Below are 17917 nucleotides of genomic sequence, written 5' to 3' on the forward strand. Positions count from 1 at the left end.
TGCCTTAACTGACATTTCCCCGAAAACGACACGAAGAGGGACCTCGACCTTCTCGCGTTTGACTGTTCCTCACTCATAACACGCAGCGCGATCCGGGCACGGCGATGGGACCGGGAGAGCGGCGCCGCTTACGACCAGGTGATCCGGGGAAAAACCAGTCCGACCCCGTCTGCGTAAACTCGGAGTTGCATTTTAGGACGGGCAAGCCTGTCACTATTCATGGGAAATAAAACCCCTTTTTTTTTTGTCTTTGTTAAACACCCGTAACTAGCTCTGCCTTGGAAATACGAGCGCTGCGAGCGATAACCAGGTGGAAATTGACAGTATCAGCCAGGTAATGGTGTTCTCCTGCTATGCTATGCTATGCTTAAACAATGACCACCCGCTGAAACGCTGATTTCATCCTTTTTTTTTCCTTTTTAATCTCTATCGGTCTGTCATGAGGCAGCGCTGAAGTCGTTCACGCCGGGGGAGGGGGGAAAAAACGCCTAACCTGAACTGTCTAACGTCCACAGGCACAGCGAGCGACACCCATGTTTGGGTAAAACCATAATGAGCACCTTTTTCAATCCCGGCGTTTCCTGTTTCATTTCTTCTTAGTCCAACCTATTCACCAATCCGAGAGGAAACAAATGCGAAAGTGCACGTAAGAGCTGCGGGCCAATCGCACCGTGTGCCTCATCCTACAACCGCCTGCTCCAGTCCTATAGAAATCCGCAGCCTGCCCCCGGACTTCAAAATGTTGTTTCCTCCCCCATTGTCGTCCGTGTGCCTCCTCGCAGGCTTGGGACGGCGTCGCCCTTTAAGAAACGGTAACCTAGTCACGGCCCCTAGGTGTCTGTAAATGCAGAAACCTGTGGAAATTAAGACCGGCGGAGCGGTGTGTGTGGAGAGAAAGCGAAATGCTCAGTTCTTGACGTTGCAAGCCTGCGCTTTGAAAGAAAACGGCTCGGGAGAGTAATAAGCGCCTGGAATTATTTAATAAAGCGACATGGGGGGGTGTTGAACGGTCACACTCTTTTTATATAAGGCTTGGTACACTATGCAGTGACAGTCCAACTTACAATAACGATGCAACTTTCCTTTTCCCCGAACCATCAGGTTGATTTTCTTGTGGGGATCCATCTCGTACGACCATGTGCACCCAAAACTCGGACACAGTATATACATTCTGTGTTAGGATTACATTGCATTACAAATAAAAAAAAAACAAAGCAAAAAAAAAAACCCTGTGCGTCTTTGGGACGACATGGAAATATTTGACCTTTTTCTGTTTTATATTAAGAATTTCCAATTCTCTGGAACTGCTGGATTGTCGTTTTAGTGTGTGTGTATGTGTTTTATTTTTGGTTTGTAGTTAAAAAAAATCCCCTGGCGTTACAGATGATATCTGCGTTACTTTTAACCATTAACCAGGTGGATGCTGCACATTGGTGGTGGTGGAGGGGAGACCCCATTACCTGTAAAGCGCTTTGAGTGGAGTGTCCAGAAAAGCGCTATATAAGTGTGAGCAATTATTAATTATTATTATTATTAACCAGTAAGCAGCATTATTTCCAAGGGATCCCCACTCCCTATGTAAAACCGCGTCCGTACCTGTGCCAGACTCCGGCCGGGCGGCGCCACCTGCTGGAAGCGCCGCGGAGGTTGTCAGGAAGTGACGTTGGTTAGTAACAGCTGTCCCTACCTACCTTTTTTTTTTTGCTTGTGTGCAAAAGAGGGAGAGGGATTTGCGCGTCAGGGCATGGTTAAAAAAAAACACGCATTGAAGAGGTTTTGTCCAGTTTTCGCTGCAGTGACCCTACCGCTTGTGGTTTTTGCTGCCTCCTCTCCTTTTTTTTGGGGGGGAGTAGGGAGATTGGGCCTGGCAGCGCCGGGACGCCGTGTCGCTCTCGGGCTGCACGATTTGTAGGAGCAAAGCGATTGAGACGGGTAGGTGAGCCGAGCCGAGCCGAGCCGCTACTGCACAAGGTCCGAGGCGTCACACTCCACAGAAACGGGTTTATTATGGCGTATGCCGGTGCTCGGGGGTGTTGGCGTGGGGATAGCTGTCACCGCCTGCGTTGGGCGATGCGTGTTCCGCCAGAAAACGTCCAAAAAGTGCAGGAAAACCCAATTGCACGGGTGCAGACCGGCCGTGGGGATGAACGAGATCCGGAATGTGCAGTTATATTAGTCAACAGCCTGGGAGCTGTCTCCTTTCGTTTTCTGTATTTTAAGCCACCTATCTTTACAGAATGAACCACGGTTGGATTTTTTTTTTAATGCTTTCTTTTTTTTTTCACCTCAAGACTTTTGATCGTCTTGTGCTCTCCCGTGACGTGACGTGACGTGACGTTTCTGCAGTCGAGCGGTCGTGAATGTCGAGGGGTCGTAACTGCAAAACGGGCCGACCTGCTCGTTAGTAACGCAGCCAATGACGAGAAACGCAGACGATGAGCTCAGCGCGGTTGGATTTCCTCCCCCTCGAAACTCTTGCCTTGTCCGAGGTTTACAAACGAGAGGCGGGCACGTCGTTGCGTGAATTGCTCAGACCGTGTGAACGGGGCTGCCTGTCACCTTCTCCGTCTCTGAGTGAAGGCGCTCACAGCCCGATGTCATTGCGGCCGAGTCGCTGTTGCAGCTGCTGGCCGCTCAGATCGTGCAACCAAGACGAGGCGGTGCATGACTGTAAAGGTGAAATGCCTTGATTAAAAAAAAAAAACAACAACAACTTCGCGTTCACACGTGTTGTGCAAAGGCCAGACTCGAACCACCAAGCTGAGCGGTAGGGTGGGGGGGCTGCGAGGGACATCTGGCCCGTGTGCCCGGCTGGGGTGCCAGTGGTGGCAGCACTTCAGCAGGGGGGGAACACGGCGTTGCGTGATGTCCGTCTCCTTGGCTCTCTGGCCCTCCCCGACAGACAGTCATGTAAACTGTTCCTTCCCTCTGGCTAACGCCTCTGCGATCGTCAGTGCTGGGCTGATTGAAGCTCAGCTCCTGTGTCGTTGCCGCGACGGATCACGTACTGTACAGGACACAGGCGGCGAGGTATTTTTATCCCGGCGGCGTGAGGCACTGCGCCTGGACCACTTTCCTTTTTCTCTTCCGCAATCCGCGTCGGGCTGCCTGCTGCTGGCTTGGTCCTGCTGCTGTAGGAGTCGTAGGTGTTAGATAGATACTTAATCGAGCCCGTGAGGGAAATTGTAGAATTTTTTTTTTTGTCTCCAAAGCACCAGAATTATATACAGGATAAACGGCACAAACAAAAAGAGGAAAAGGCAGGCCATTACGGTCAGTTCGTGTGTAACGAATGTGCTGAAGCAGTGTGATACCAGGACAGTAACGCAGTCATGCCTTCCCTAGGTTTCTGAAGGCCGAAGGGCAGAGCGAGGGCCCGGTCATGTACAGCCCCAAGGACTTGGAGGGGGAGGTGGACCACTCCTTCTTCGACAGCGACTTCGAAGACCCCGGCGGGGACGGGGGCGTCCGCAGGGACGAGGAGGAGCCTCCGGAGGCCCGGGCTCCAGGAAGACCGGGATCGGCCCCGGGCAGAGAGAGCTCCTCCGAGGAAGAGAGGGGGAGGAGCGCAGGTTCCCCGTCCGGCGCCTCCTCTCCGCTCTCCTGCGGCGCCGGGTCCGAGCCGGAGAGAGCCCCCGGGAGCCGGCTAACGGTCCCTGTCCTGGCCCGGATCGCGAGCGTGTCCTCGGGCGAGGGAGAGGACGAGGGCGGCTCCAGCAGGAGCGAGGGGGACAGCGAGGAAGAGGGGCCGGAGCCGGCGCCCCCTCGGTGCCGGTCGGCCCACCACGGGGGCCCGAAGAAGGCCAGCGGAAAGTTCCGGACCCACAGCCCGTCCCCGTCCTCCTCCTCCTCCTCCTCTGAGTCGGAGGGCTCGAGCGGTGAGTCGGGGGGCCGCGCCCACGGGCCCCCCCCGCGGCGGAGGCCCCCAGGGCTGCTGTCGGTGTCGTCGCCCAGGCGCCGCGCGAAGCTGGGCGTGACCAGCGGGAAGGAGAGGCTCCGGCTGCCGGAGGAGTCCGAAGACACCGTCACGGACGTGACTCCCTTGTCCACCCCGGATATCAGCCCCGTCCAGTCCTTCGATCTGGCCCTGGAGAAGAAAGGGGCCGGGAGGCAGGAGAACCTGAGCCTGGATCTCTGTGGGGAGCTGGGAGATCTGGGCTCTGAACAAGAAGGTGAGAGGAGCTTCCCAAAGACAGGCCGAGCCTCGCTAGAGTCTGATGTGGGTGCTAGGCATGGCCACAAGGTCTTAAATGATGCCATGGATCTTAATCGGCTTCTTAAAGGTACTTTTCTGCGTTTTGTTGTTTCCCCAGTCCTCAAATTTGAAATTGCAGTCGCTTGGCCTTGATGTGTGTCTTGGTTTATTTGTTATTGGGTCCTCAGATCTGGAAAACGAATCAATACCTCTTGATCTCCAGTAGGCAGCTCCTTAGACGCCTGACTCGAGCTTTTTTGTTCGGTTTGTTTATTGGTTTTTCAGGGAAAAGAATATTACACGGTACCGTATACGATAATGAACAGGTGGGAACAGTCGTTCAGACCTCTTTAAAAATGTTGCTTGCACATTGCTGGGAAGGAACAAGTAAAGGTTTATTCCGTGCTAGAAGGAGAAGAAACGCAGCGTTTCGGCTGTGGAGCCTTCTCTTTTTCTCTTTCTCACACCTGAAGAAGGCTCCACAGCCGAAACGTTGTGTTTCTTTTCTTCTCTTTTCAGTGTGGGATAAACCTGTACTTGTTCCTTTGCAGCCTATGCATGCTGACGCAGCTCTCTACGTGATGTCTGGAAACACGGTCTTGTTCGTCCAGGGTACCAGTGAACCAGCCAGAAGCTCCCCCTTAGGATGTTGGTGATCTTCACCGCTTGAGTGCTGATTATTTTAGAAGGTGTGCTGACAGGCCTGGCCCTGAGTCTCGCGCCCGTGCCCTGTTGACTGGGCGAGGGGGGGGGGGGGTTTCTCCGCGCCCTGGCACACAGCTGGTGCAGTGCTGCCAGTGATGCGCTGGGAGAAGCCAGCGAGAGCTCTCTGGGCTCTGCAGTGCAGGGAGCCCTGCAGCCACCGGGACGTTTGCAGTGCTGTCGGCGAGCACCGCCATTCCAGCACCTTCCCCAGCCAGCACTGAACCGATCCGGCCAGCCCGAGTGAGGCTGTGCAGTGGTCTGGGAAGGTGATAGGGGGCTGCAGTCTCTGTTTCTCAGATCAGCTATTAAACCCCGGGTAACAAAATAAATTCATTGAGGGTATTGCAAAATGTTACAAACTCCCAGATCAGTACAAGCTCGGGAACCTTTTGAAAATCCCGTATGATTGGCATTGTTGTTGCAGTCTGCTGGCCTCTTCGGGGGGGGGCGTGCGAGAGTTTGCACGGATTGCGACATGATGCGGCCCTTCCTGCTCGCTAGTCACTCTGATGATTGACGTAGCGTGATGTACGAGCGAATAAATGCAGGTCGTGCAGCAGGCGTTTCACTGCAGAAACGTTCCAATGTGATCTGCGTGCCGAGTTAACAAGCAGTATTTGTCAGTAAAACTGTCGGAAATCGAAAGGAGTATTTCTATTGGATTAAAAGAGATGTGTTCACGAGCCTGCTTGCTTACAATGTCATAGGGCCGCATCACAGCGCAGGAAGTTTTGTTGCCTCATTCTGATATCGCAGAACATGGCGCTGCGCAAGCCTGGAAGTTTTGACTATTTTGTGATGTAAATTGGAGGTTTTACAAGTAACTGCGTACATTTTACATTTACTGTGGTTTGGAATGCACTCATCTAACCCCAAAATATAAAAGCAGTGTTGCAGTTCCCCTTGAAAAACACAAAATGGCTTCTGGGTGGTTTCAGTTTGCAGTTAGTGATTGATTCTTAATGATAAATCTACATGTACGAATATCCATCCGTGCATTCTATACCCTGACTTTCATTGCGGTTCTCCGGTCTTTTCCGGGAAGCTTTTATGAGCCTCGAGAGGAAGATGGAGAGGAGTCTGGTGATTGATTGTCCTCCCGGACAGCCCCGAAGGAACTTCTCCTTCAGCAGCGAGGAGGTGCGGCGCATCGACGGGGAGAACCAGAGGCTGCTCAGGGAGCTGTCCAGGCAGGCGCTGAAGCCCAGGGGCAGAAACGGCCCCACCAGGAAACCGGCCAGCCCCCCCGGGAAGCTGTACCACAGCGCCCTCAACAGGCAGCGCGAGCAGCAGCGCATTGAGAGGGAGAACATGGTGAGGCGCGCGGGCTGCCCCCGAGGGCGCCCTTTTTTTTGGGTCTCGGGACCTCCGAGTGTGCCTGCTCTCTTCGTGTTCGTTTTATCCAGGTGCTGCGCTTTGCTCTCGCTGGGTCAGTTAGTGTCCCTGACGTGTCCCTGTGTTTGCGCTCCCCCGGGATGGAGGGGTGCCCAGTCTGGAATGTGCTCCTGCCATGAACCTGTGTTTCCAGGCGGCCACGCCCCTTACCTGGAATAAGCCACTTTGAGGAAACTGGATATTGGAGGTCAGAGGTGGCCACGCACAGTATCAAGTACTTTCACCCACCTATGACCCATACACAGTGCCCTTCTCATTCTGGTGCCTCTGTCTCTAGGATTACTTGGTAGGTGTGTGTCTCCTCTGGAGGTTTAGACCTCCATGTTCTTTATGAGTGTAAGTGAATGGTTGTGCTGTGGCACTCAGTTAGTATATCATAGATTAAAGCAGGTACAGTGTTGTTATCGACAGGTTTCGAGAGTATCCCTACGAAGCAGGTCACGCAGCGTTTCGCAAGTCATGCACTGGGTTTTGCACAGTGTTGACGGGAAAATCGCTATTCCAGAGGCATTACATGAAGTTTGAATGTGAAACGGAATCGAAACAAATTAGACACAAATGTATATTAAAAATCGAGCCGAGTTGCAATTCTGGAGACCTGCTGTTAACTCTGCAGCGCACTACTTAGAAGATTTAGGAGACATGATCCGAGCGTGTTCGGTTATTTTGCATTTGTGGCAGCTTGCTAATGTTGCTTGTTCCTCAGCTCCAATAGTATTGAAAAGTCTTTATTCGTTTAACAGGTGCATAAGTAAAGTCTTCTTGAAGTGGTCCAGAGCTCCGTGAGAGCACTGTTTGTGTCTGTGTGTGTTGCTACATTTATCCATTTCTGAGTTGCTGTAGTAGCTAATGATACTTTGCCAAGAAGTAATTACAGGTTGTACATATTGCAAGTGGCCCTCAAGTGTAACTTGTTTGTTTTGGTTTTTTTTTATGTTTCCATATGACTTCATCCAGACTCTTTGAAATGAGACAGAATTTGTAGAACTGCCCTTACGAAGAATGGAAATGATATGAACGTTAAGCTTTGAAGGTTTCTGAAAAAACTATTGCTTCTTAATTACCATGTGCAGTAACCTTAACTCTGATCATTTGTTCACTCTTTCTTCCATTGAGCAATGGTCTGCTCAGTATTCCCAATGAGTGTCACCCTACTTCCTGAGCAAGGCCCTTAAACCCAAGCTTCTCTCCCTGTCTTTGTGTGTCATGGAGAGCAAGTTGGATATGTGAAAAGGCAAAATCTTTTTTTTTCCTTCATATGCTGTATAACTGTTGAACTGTTCCAAGAGGAAGAGTTTAATTTAGGCCAGCAGGTGGAGCTGTAGGTCTGCTTTGTCAGTGGCTGCGCTTGGAAAGCTGGAGAAGAGCAGTGTTACTTGTAGGCTCTATTTGAGGTCACTAGTCAGTGCTTTAACATTATTATTGTTCTGTATTGTCCAACACCTGCTGTATGCTGAAATGCTTTATGATATATGTACACAGCCACATACAATACATATGGCATTACAGACATTTCTAGTAAATTAACAATAGCTTATTAAACAGGTGTTTATAAACTTATTAATATAATATTAAATATTATTGGGCAAACTATTGATATCTACCTGGCATTTTTGGAGAAAATACACCCAATAGGACCTGATGACATCTTGTACTGATGTAATATGTGTAATAAAATGTCTGATATACAGTAGTTATCTATCTTAGAATTTGACACGGATGTGCAATCCAAATCTGAATTCTGGTTTATTTTCTCAGTGCAAGAGGAATGTTGTGGGAATTTGGCCTGTTTCTTACTGAGTCATTATTTGGGGGGGAAAAAAAGGTCCTTTTTTTTTAAACTATTGACAAAATAGCTTTCCAATGGGAGAGGTTGAACGATCTCATCGATATGAAAATATCTGACTGAACACAAAGTCTTGCCCTCAATTTGGCAGTCAAACAGTAAGAAGTAGCAGACGTCCTTCATGTAGATAGACATTCAGCTTAGCCTATACTTTCTCTTATCGCCTGAGGGGACCTGCCTCTGTGCTTCATACTCTGCACGTGAGTTTAGATAAGTCCTGTTTAAAAACTGAGATGCCCTCTCCTGTGAGGTGTCTATCTTTTCTTGATGTGAGCACATCTGCTAATTCTATATTAAAACAGTTGATCCAGTAACCTAGACCCTGTGACGGGAGACATTAAACCATGTAGAGCTGTTTGATATATTGGAATAAATTGTTAGAATTGGGGGAAAATGTGTCGCTTGTTGGGGCTGGCTGTGAACATGGAGTATGCTGTATGTTTTCTGTGTCTGTGGTCTGTGTCACAGAGGGTTTTACTAAACCCGAACCCCCAGTTCTCATTCATTTAGCAGGACTGTTAAAGCCACACGAGCGAGCTCAATCGGTAGAAGAACGTAACTAGAGGAAGTTCAGAGCAGTGAAAGTAGAGAAGGCTCAGCAGAAATAGATGACAACAGGTGCTCAGAGCACAGCAGTCAGCTGACAGCACAGGGCCACAGCCCTCGTTGAACCTCAGAGATCCTGCCGTTGCGTGCCAAACTTCAATGACAAAGAAATAAAGCATTAGATGTTTTATGTATTGCTTTGTCTAAGCAATATTATTATAAATGGCCTGATCTGTTGGTTTTTTTTACATCTGCCTTGGTAGCAGCGAGCTCCTCAGTTCATTCCGTGTGTGAAATGGTCTGGAGACTGTTCTGCACTTGATCTCTAAACTTAGGACAGGGTAACCAAATACTGTCTGTGATCGTTTTTATTCTCTGGTCCCAAGTGGAAGCGTTTTTAGTTCCCGAGGCTTGCAGTGGGGGGCTGTGGAACTGATGGCTTGTGAAGTTCAGTCCTTCCGTAGGATTGTGCGTGTTTCATGATTTCAGACACATCCGGATCGCTGTGAGTCAATCGTCTCAAACAGCGGCAGCCACGCATCTGCGGAAGGGGCCGTCAACACCGACATGAAGTCACTTTAATTTTCCACCACTGCAGTCACCTTGCCTTTTAATCCCTACCCTGTCCCACACAAAAAACACAGGCAATCGCCAAAGTAGTTAGAGACAAGAAAGGTCGCAGACAACTGCCCATTCGGCCTGACGTGCTTATTGGCTAGCTGGACACTCACTGATGGCAGGGTCCGAGGGTCTTGTCCAGCTGCTCGTCTCCCTGCTCTTCGCCCTGCGGGGTGTTTGTCTGCTGTGAGCCTGGCCATGTCAGCGGTTTTGGGGGTTTGGCACTTGGTCGCTGTTGGATGAGCTCTTTGTCCTCGCAGGGCTCCCTCTGGAAACGGTGCCCGTCTTGCAGAGTACGTGCTGTACACAAAGATGGACCGCAGTGTGCTGGGCTCCCCTCCCCTCCTCTCCCCTGTGCCAGTCCCCTGCACTGCCCAGATCCCACCCAGCCCCAGCAGTCCTGCACACGGCAGTCCAAGATGGGAGCGTGCGAACAAGTGAAAATACCGGGGTGATTCATCAAGTTGCTCGAGTCCTTGAGATGATTTTAATAAATAAAACAATCTTTGTGGTATTCCAGCGCTGACGTCGGCCGTGTGCACGAGTGTGATGTTCCCGCTCTGTGATCATTTAAAGTTACATCCAGAAACATCTGACTGCTGATCGCGTTTACTTTTTGGGGGTTATAATCATACAAATCTCATGTAGCTGCAGTTGAACATGTGTAACTTCCCACCCAAAAATAGACACACTTCATCCTTACATTTAACACAGTTATAGTGTGTGAGTAGGGACATTCCTGATTGTGAAGAATGGCCTGTTGCCCGCCTCAGACTTCGAGGTGTTCACATGAGGGGAGGTAGGCCCCCTCACAAGCCTTAACATTAACGAGCGAGGTCTTTATAATGAAACGATTATGCAATTCTGCTCTCTGGACACCGTGTGATCGAGTGTTGCGCATGCCGGTGATGTGACATTTGGAGACTGTGCTTACATTTCACATTTAGGAATGGTACAACTTTATCCCTCAGCTATTTTGGGCTGGAGTGCTTCCTAGGGCTTCTGCTTACCCAGGTATTTCCATTTGACGCTGAGCAGATCAGTCCTAATCCTGCTCCCTGTGACGCCTTGAGTAGCAGCCAGCTATTATTTTAACACTTAAAACGGGACAGGTTTTATCTAACCTTTATTATCTCTTATATGACGGCACGACAGCTTCAGCTGGTGTTCATATGACATTCATCCATATCTCCTACAGAGTGGATGGAGCTTGATGTACTTTCCTTGACATCATTTTGAGATTTGATTGCCAAACTTCAAGTATCTGATTTTATTTTTCCAGCTTCAATATGTTCAGTTTTTTTTGTTTATATATATTGAACGGAAGAGTTGAATAAGCTTATGCCCATGAAAGCGAAACACTGACAAATAACACATTTTGCACTGAGCTTTGAGACGTTTGGAGCCTGCCTGGATGTTTGACCATCCTTTTGAAAGCACATTTATCTTAACTGTGGAATATGTTTCAGATTTCCCCTCCTGTAAAAATGACTTTTTTCACAATGGCATTTGTACAAGAGAGGCATGTGGTTAAAAAGCAGCTCCTGAGAGCCTGCTGAGAGGCTCCAGTATGACTTTACTGTGGCAAGGTCATGGCAGTAGGCCACAGAGCGCCTGTGAATGGAGCAGAGTTCAGTGCAGGCTTGTGCCTCAGTGGTCCACAGCAAAACGCAGGCGCTTCAAAGATCAACTTACGGTAGCCATGTAGAACCTTAAGGTTGTCATAGAATGAGCAAGAGAAGCGAGCATAAATAGTTGTACCAATTATTAAGCTTGGTGGTGTGTGTTTATTTTCATGAGTCCATAGAAGTGTAAGGAGCAATAGAAAACCTTGTAAAATATATAAACTTCCACCTGACAGGGTGTTCGGAAATGGTTGTATAATTATCAAGTAATTACAGACTCTTAATTAGTGAATTACATTGTTGGAGATGGCTGATAATGTTTGTGACTATAATGAGTATATATGCTAGTTTGTTTTTAGTGTCGCCAAGCAGATCCATATCATTCAGGTCAGAACAGAAGGTGAAGATAGATGCAGTGCCATGTACCTACATTATTTGTATATGTTGTATACGTTCTGCAGATTTGCAGTGTTCTGCACAGCTGTGGAACAGTTCCCTGGCTTAAGCTAGGCATGAGATGCTTGAAGAAGTTGTTGATTTTGCTGAATGTAAAAAAAAAACCTCCCTCGTCTGTTTTTAGGCGTTCCTGAAAAGACTGGAGTCCGTGAAGCCCACCGTGGGGATGAAGAGATCCGAGCAGCTGGCAGACTACCAGCGGCAGACCAGATACCTGGGTACAGGGTTGTCCACCAGATTTGACAGGTCCCCCAGCAGCAGGGCAGCCTCCTCAGGTAAGCTCACTAATCAAGACTGGAGCAAGATGTTGCTGAGGGGAGCATCCATAGTTACTGCAACATTCCCAGTCCCAGACCAGTTAAAAAAATTAGAATATACAGTGTCACTCAATATCATGTTATACCGGTTGTGCATGCAAAGACTTATGTTAAAGACCTAGGTTTTTGTGCTAATTTTATTAAATTTTTGGGGGCCGGGAATTCTTTGAATTATGCGGGATCTCACCAGTGGGGCTCGGACTGTTTCAGATCATGTTCGATCACTTTACGCCATTCATATTTTTTTCTGGACTAAGAGCTGGACACTGTGTCTAAAGCCATACCTAACCAGAACTGGAAATGTCTTCTCATTGTGAACTGAAAATGCACATAGCATAGCAGTTGAGTTCCTGTTCAGTTACACCCATCCCTTGATTTCTGAACACCCAGATTAAGAAGTTCCGCTGTAAAGAAGCAGCCACTTCTATAACTTCTTTTGTATACTTACAAAGAGATTTTCAACAAAGGGGTGTTTTTCATCGCTGAATGGAAGATGCTATCCTCACAGCCTGACCTCTCACAACACAGGTCCTCAGTGTGTCTGCACTCTTAGAGCTGTTATACATTTTATCTTGTTTATCTTAACTACTACACTAGGGCCAATATTGTAACCATCATGAACAAGACACCATGTTCTTACTTTGATTCGTGATTCTGCGATGCTGGTTGATTTTCTAAACCTCGAGAATTAAGTTACTGAGGATTTAACATGTGAAGTCGTTGAAATTTTCTTTTTTTGGTTTGCAACTTCTCACCTTGCTAACAGTTTTCCGGGAACCAAATACGTTCATCAATTGACAGATGAGTGTTTGGTTTTTTTTTTACTGCAGCTGTGTAAAGGAACTTCTGCTGCCTTAGTCATGTGTGAAAGCCTGTGCAAACAGACCATTCTCTGGGCTGAGTTTGCTGGTCTTTTTCTGTGCTGTAGGCAAGCCCTCAAGACCATGCAGTGCCTCGGGTGCTCGTGGTACCAGACCAGCCTCCACCATGTCCAGATCCAGCAGGGCTGCTGAGCCCAGAACAGCTTGGTCCTAATCCCCGCTCCGTACCTCCGTGCTGTTCGCCGCATGCTGAACACGGCTCGTATCCTGCAGTACATCACGCAAGTCTCGTTGAGCTTCGGTCAAAGTGGACAATGCAGTATCGGAACTGCTCAGACCTTGAAAATATCCTTATCGAGCGCAGAACAAATAGGCTATCGATATTTTGGTAAGAGCTGAGCAGTAAATTTTGTGTTTGTGTGAGGTAGTGTGACATCTGTGAGGAGATTTGTAAATCCGTGGACCAAAATTGTAATCCACTGAATACATCTTAATTTCTAATTTCTAACTCTTGTGGCAGAAGATTTATATTTTATATTGTGGCCAAAATGTATTGTTACTGTTTGTCAATAAAGCTTCTTGTTACATAAAGTTTCTATTTCTTAGCTTTTAAAAGAAGCAACAGACTCTTGTTTATGTACTGTACATACAAATAATGATATTAAAAAAAAACTGAAAATAGTTTGGATCCTAAATTAACTGGATGTTTACATCTCTCTCCTTTACATGGACTGTGCAGGAAAACATTTTGTGGGTTTTAGCTTAGTTGTAATACTCACTGAATACCTTCTGTGTAGCAGGGGTTTTCAGCCTGTTTCAGCTAAGGCAAACCCTATTGCACCCTCTCCATTAGGCCAACCCCAGTTTAAATATAAAATCAAATTCTAGTTGATAAATAATGCTCATCACGCACATCATGTAGGTCTGCTTCTCACACATTAAGAGGTATTAAGAAAGAAAAAAATGCTGTTTCTTCATGCATGGATTTTCATGCCTCAGCAGTTTGACGACGTGCTGCTGGATGAAGTCCACTAGGAGTGTTGATCATAAACATCCCCAAACTGCTGGATGGGGTTTGAGGATCAGTAGGGATCCAAATAAAAAACCATAGCATGTTCTTGAAATGATCTGAGCTGTGATGATAAGCACAGCTCATTCATAAATGTATAATTAAAGATTCTGGAGATCAGAGGGTGACTGGATCGTGGCCACTCAGTGTAAGTACGGTTGAAATATGATTTTGTGCAGAACTAGAGGCACCTAGAAAGCCATTGCATTACTTGAAAGCAACAAGTAAATATACTTGAAATTATAAGAGGAAAACCAAGCCCATCACTGTAAAGGACAATTGCATTATGAACTATCTGTTATGTTCACTACCCCAAAAACGGTTGGTTTACGAACATCCCACATAGCATTAAAGTAAAATATATTCCGGAGCTGTACAAGACGTATTGAAACACGTCTTCGTTCAAAAAGCAAACTGGGTCCATGTCTGTTTTACCAATACGAAGTGCTCGCCCACCCCTTCCCAGAGCCCAGGGCAAATCCTGAATGATGACCCGGAGAAAACAGTTCAGACAGCCGGGCACAGCAGCCTTTTAATCTCATAGTAAAAGAACACATTGGATTGTCAGCCCCATTTGGAAAAAAAAAAAGATAAATACCGCTGTAAAAAAATCGGTATAAAATAAATGAATACAGTAGGATTTTAAGACATTCTGTGCTGTCTTTTCTTTTCCAAATGGAAATTCACTTTCTGTGTTTAGCTCAGAAACATCCAGGACTGAAGCACCCATATTGCACAGAATTTCGCGGTGATATGTTCAGACTGGAAGAGACGTTGGATCTATTACCTACATGCCTCTACCTGTTGTGCTACCCCAGCTTTGCCGCCTGGATCTCGTCTTTGTGTGGTTGGTGCAGAGCAAGAACACCATCCTCTTCCTCCTCCTCAAGGTCGCTGCCCTTTAAATCAGTTTCAGCACAGCACGACACAACTGAACTTCGGTGCAACTGCATTTAATACTTAGACAACTTTCTTAATTTCATCGTACAGTACTAATACGAAAGCACCACCCATGCCTCTCAAGACGTTCGACCAGGCACCCTTGAAGAATGCCTTGGGCCCTTCGTCTTTTGCAATCTTTTTCCAGCAATCGATTGTGCCCTTGTACATAATGTCAGCTGTCGAAAAAAAAAAAACAATACACTTGTGAATCAAATTATCCAGCATTTTAGCTAACCCCTTCAAAGTTAAACTTAAAGCACAGAACCCCACATATAAATGTATTTTGGACCGTATGCAGCGAATTCTGCCTTTAAAATCAAATACAAAATCGTTGGTATGATGAGTCTATGGGTTTGCACAACAAACATATCTAATCATGATAAATCCGTTTTTTGTTACTTCTTGTAATAATTTATCGGTGTGCAGATCGCGTGTGACGTGATCCCTTTCATAAGTATTGCGTACGAATGATCCTCATACTATCAAATAGCTCACCTCCTTTCCGGCCTGACTGCATCATCATACGACGTCTGACGGTGTCAAAGGGGTATGACACCAAGCCGGAAACAGCGGTGACGGTCTGCGCAATCATCCAGCTGATGATGATGTGCACGTTTTTGGGATCCGGCATCATGCCTGAAAACAAAAGCACAATGAAAATGAGTCGACTGTAACAACATTTAACTTATGTTTCCAGTTGTACTCTAGATTGTAGAGTCCAAAAACAGCAAACTGGATGAAATGCCCTTTGAGTGATCCCAGCAGCCTTAAACGACGCGCAAATCCATTCACGCAACCCGCTTTCCCCCGTCTCTAACGTCGTGTGTTGGAAAGAAGCTCTCCCTTTAAACGCGGTGGCTTCTTCTAAGAGATACGGACTTTCCTTCTTCGTACAACTTGGCGTTACAGCGGTGCCATGAAACGTGTGGTTTTCCGGGAATATAAAGTCTGGGTAGGTGCATAAGCGCAGCAGCTACCGTTCCACCGCCAGGGGCTCACGGGAAAAGCACAGGCTTACATCAACACCCTCCTGTACTGTTTCCACTCGCTATTACCTTTAGCAGTGTCGTAGATGCCGAAGTACGCGGCTCGGTAAATGATGATTCCCTGGACTGAAACGTTGAACCCGAGGTACAGGCCGCGCAGGCCGTCGGACTTGAAGATCTTGGTGAGGCAGTTGCCCAGGCCGCTGAACTCCCTCTCGGTGACGCCCTTGCCCACGTCGGCGGCCAGCCGGGTCCGGGCGAAGTCCAGCGGGTACACGAAGCACAGCGAGGTGGCCCCGGCCGCGCCGCCGGACGCCAGGTTCCCGGCGAAGTAGCGCCAGAACTGCGTCCGCTTGTCGACGCCTCCGAGGAAGACCATCTTGTACTTGTCCTTGAAGGCGAAGTTCAGGGCTTGCGTGGGGAAGTAGCGGATCACATTGGCCAGATTGCCTCTCCAGAAGGAGATAAAGCCCTGCTCTTTGGGGATCCGCACTACACAGTCCATGATCCCTTTGTACTGTTGCTCCACGGAGATCTGCTTGCTTGCGTGCTGGACCTGGAAGCAAACAATTAGATACAACAAAGATCAGTATCCCCTCCAGCAAACGGCACCTCCGGGCGTCAGGTCGATGAGGAAGATGAGGAGTCCCTAGGATGCTCTCCTATGAGGTGTTTTCTCACAATGTCTGCCTCCGATGAGAAATCCATCGAAACCATTCTGTTGAGTTGTTTTGTTTTGTTTAGTTTTTGGACTGTGAGGGGGCAGTTACGCACGGGCAGCTCCCCGCTCTTGAGCTCCCTAACACTTCACATATTACGTCATTCAAGGGCTGAGGTTGTGCGCGTAATGGCGAGGGGCTAATTTTAGGAGCGCACACGGAGCGAGCGAGTCTTAGTACTCGCAGGAGCTGGAACAAACCCTCACTGGGGTTTATCCGGCGTCAGAAGACTCGCTAAGAAGAATCCAATTTATGTCCGTAATTCCCTGACAAAACAGGACTTGCTCGGCAAATGCGTTAGGTCCAGCTCCCATCGAATGCACACATTTTGACCGACTTCCAAAAAGCGAAAACAAACCCGGCACCAAACAAACGCAGATAAAATAAAGTTAACACAACGTCTGAATTAAGACGCGCGACAAAGACGCAGCACCATGGAGAGCGAACATATTATGGGACTAATAAGGGACGATTCCTTAAGGAACGAGTAGGACACGTCTTTGGAATATTTATAGACATTATTATGCAAGGCGTTCTTCACTTGTCTAGCAAGAAAGCCCACAGGAAAAAAAAAAATGTTGGGTGTTCATGGGTTTCATTCATCGCTCCGCCGGACGGCTGAAGAGCGCTCGCTGCCGGTATTTAACGCCTGGACACCTGTTGAGCGCCGATGACCGCACACGCCTCCAGGAGAGCCGCCGAGCGCCGCGCTCACATGCCCCCTGCGCCCCCGGCTCCAGCTCAGAGACTGCCTCACCTGCAGCAAGAGTTTCACCCTCTCGATGGGGGCGACGGCGGTCTTGGAGATGGCCGCCGCAATGCCGCCCGCCAGGAAGTCCTTCAGAAAGCTGACCACTGCGTCCGTCATCGCGAATGCCCCCGAATGTGCCAGATAACGGTCAAGTTACACACTGCGCCCTTCTCCACTCAGCAACCCGCCAGCAGATGGGTGTCCCTTCAAATGGACGATGGCTTCCCCTCGTCCCTAATATATCCAGCCTGTCTATCGCGAGACAGGGGGGTACTGGGAGACCCGCTGGCCAACATCAGATTGGTGCGGCTGAATAAATTTCCCAGGTCACAGTTCAATGCAAACGCCATGTTTATTAAAGAAAGTTTAGCGCTCTACCGCCGGGGACATTTAAAGGGCAAATTAAAAGTTGAACCTGCGTCCTGTCAACCCTGAGCACTGCAACTTTCAGGAATGTCTCAGACAACGTAGCACATTTCATAACGCCGGAGAACTGCTCAGCCAGTGTGCCTGTGAAGTCAAACTAGATGTAAAGAAACAGAAGTAAAGTAGAGCAGAGCCACTTGCACATTTGTCATTCGCTCTCCCGTGTGCATTTCGTGTTTAGAAGTCAGCTACTCAGCGTTGCTCTCTTACAATTTCAGAGCGGAGAATTTAAAGAAAAGAAATCAGGTATTGTATTCAATAAAAAGAAGCAGCATATATACAGTTCGAAAGGCGAAACGTTTATTTGCAATTATGAATTAATTCACTTCAGAAACACTCGAACATTTCCCGGGTAGAACATTTGGCGACACTGGTTATCAGATCATGTAACTGTCCACTTGCACATGACCCCGTTTTATACTGTGGCCGTATGAATGACATTCCAGGTTTGAATGTATCTCATATTATTTACAGCCTGCTTCAACTTTTTTTTTAATTAT

At 47.9% G+C, this 17917-nt stretch overlaps 2 protein-coding genes and 1 long non-coding RNA gene across 9 annotated transcripts; 1 reads left to right on the forward strand and 2 right to left on the reverse strand.

Moving 5' to 3' along the window:
• Window position 1: 1 nt before the first annotated feature.
• cfap97 (cilia and flagella associated protein 97) lies at window positions 2–13115 on the forward strand. 7 transcript variants are annotated; one of them, XM_088639917.1, is made up of 6 exons: window positions 65–138; window positions 272–334; window positions 3346–4283; window positions 5946–6214; window positions 11511–11661; window positions 12632–13115. In XM_088639917.1, the coding sequence occupies exons 3-6, from the start codon at window positions 3383–3385 to the stop codon at window positions 12736–12738; spliced, it is 1428 nt and encodes a 475-aa protein (XP_088496043.1). In that variant the 5' UTR covers window positions 65–138; window positions 272–334; window positions 3346–3382; the 3' UTR covers window positions 12739–13115. The 7 variants fall into 7 exon arrangements, with proteins under 7 accessions (XP_088496067.1, XP_088496043.1, XP_088496035.1 ...); XM_088639941.1 differs by lacking the exon at window positions 272–334 and having other exon boundaries at window positions 2–138; XM_088639909.1 differs by lacking the exons at window positions 65–138; window positions 272–334 and adding an exon at window positions 1632–1932 and having other exon boundaries at window positions 3356–4283.
• Window positions 8138–10106, reverse strand: LOC148677509 (uncharacterized). Its single transcript, XR_015940141.1, has 2 exons — window positions 9419–10106; window positions 8138–9309 (listed from the first exon to the last, which is right to left on the reverse strand). It is a non-coding gene; the product is annotated as an uncharacterized LOC148677509 (long non-coding RNA).
• Window positions 13116–14530: 1415 nt separating the features above from the next.
• slc25a4 (solute carrier family 25 member 4) lies at window positions 14531–17215 on the reverse strand. Its single transcript, XM_088640136.1, has 4 exons — window positions 16998–17215; window positions 15591–16077; window positions 15031–15171; window positions 14531–14711 (listed from the first exon to the last, which is right to left on the reverse strand). The coding sequence occupies exons 1-4, from the start codon at window positions 17106–17108 to the stop codon at window positions 14554–14556; spliced, it is 897 nt and encodes a 298-aa protein (XP_088496262.1). The 5' UTR covers window positions 17109–17215; the 3' UTR covers window positions 14531–14553.
• Window positions 17216–17917: the final 702 nt, after the last annotated feature.

This window comes from Lepisosteus platostomus, chromosome 1, assembly GCF_059453375.1.
Source record: "Lepisosteus platostomus isolate fLepPlt1 chromosome 1, fLepPlt1.hap1, whole genome shotgun sequence".
In the NCBI taxonomy this organism is placed as follows: domain Eukaryota; kingdom Metazoa; phylum Chordata; class Actinopteri; order Semionotiformes; family Lepisosteidae; genus Lepisosteus; species Lepisosteus platostomus.

Coding starts and splice junctions, on each gene's coding strand:
- slc25a4 (XM_088640136.1), bottom strand. CDS start 17,108: ATGACGGACGCAGTGGTCAGCTTTCTGAAGGACTTCCTGGCGGGCGGC. Junction 16,078..16,997: donor GGGTGAAACTCTTGCTGCAG/GTGAGGCAGTCT, acceptor GTTTGCTTCCAG/GTCCAGCACGCAAGCAAGCA. Junction 14,712..15,030: donor GCAGTCAGGCCGGAAAGGAG/GTGAGCTATTTG, acceptor TTTTTTCGACAG/CTGACATTATGTACAAGGGC.
- cfap97 (XM_088639941.1), top strand. CDS start 3,383: ATGTACAGCCCCAAGGACTTGGAGGGGGAGGTGGACCACTCCTTCTTC. Junction 4,284..5,945: donor TCTTAATCGGCTTCTTAAAG/GTACTTTTCTGC, acceptor TTTTCCGGGAAG/CTTTTATGAGCCTCGAGAGG. Junction 11,662..12,631: donor CAGCAGGGCAGCCTCCTCAG/GTAAGCTCACTA, acceptor TCTGTGCTGTAG/GCAAGCCCTCAAGACCATGC.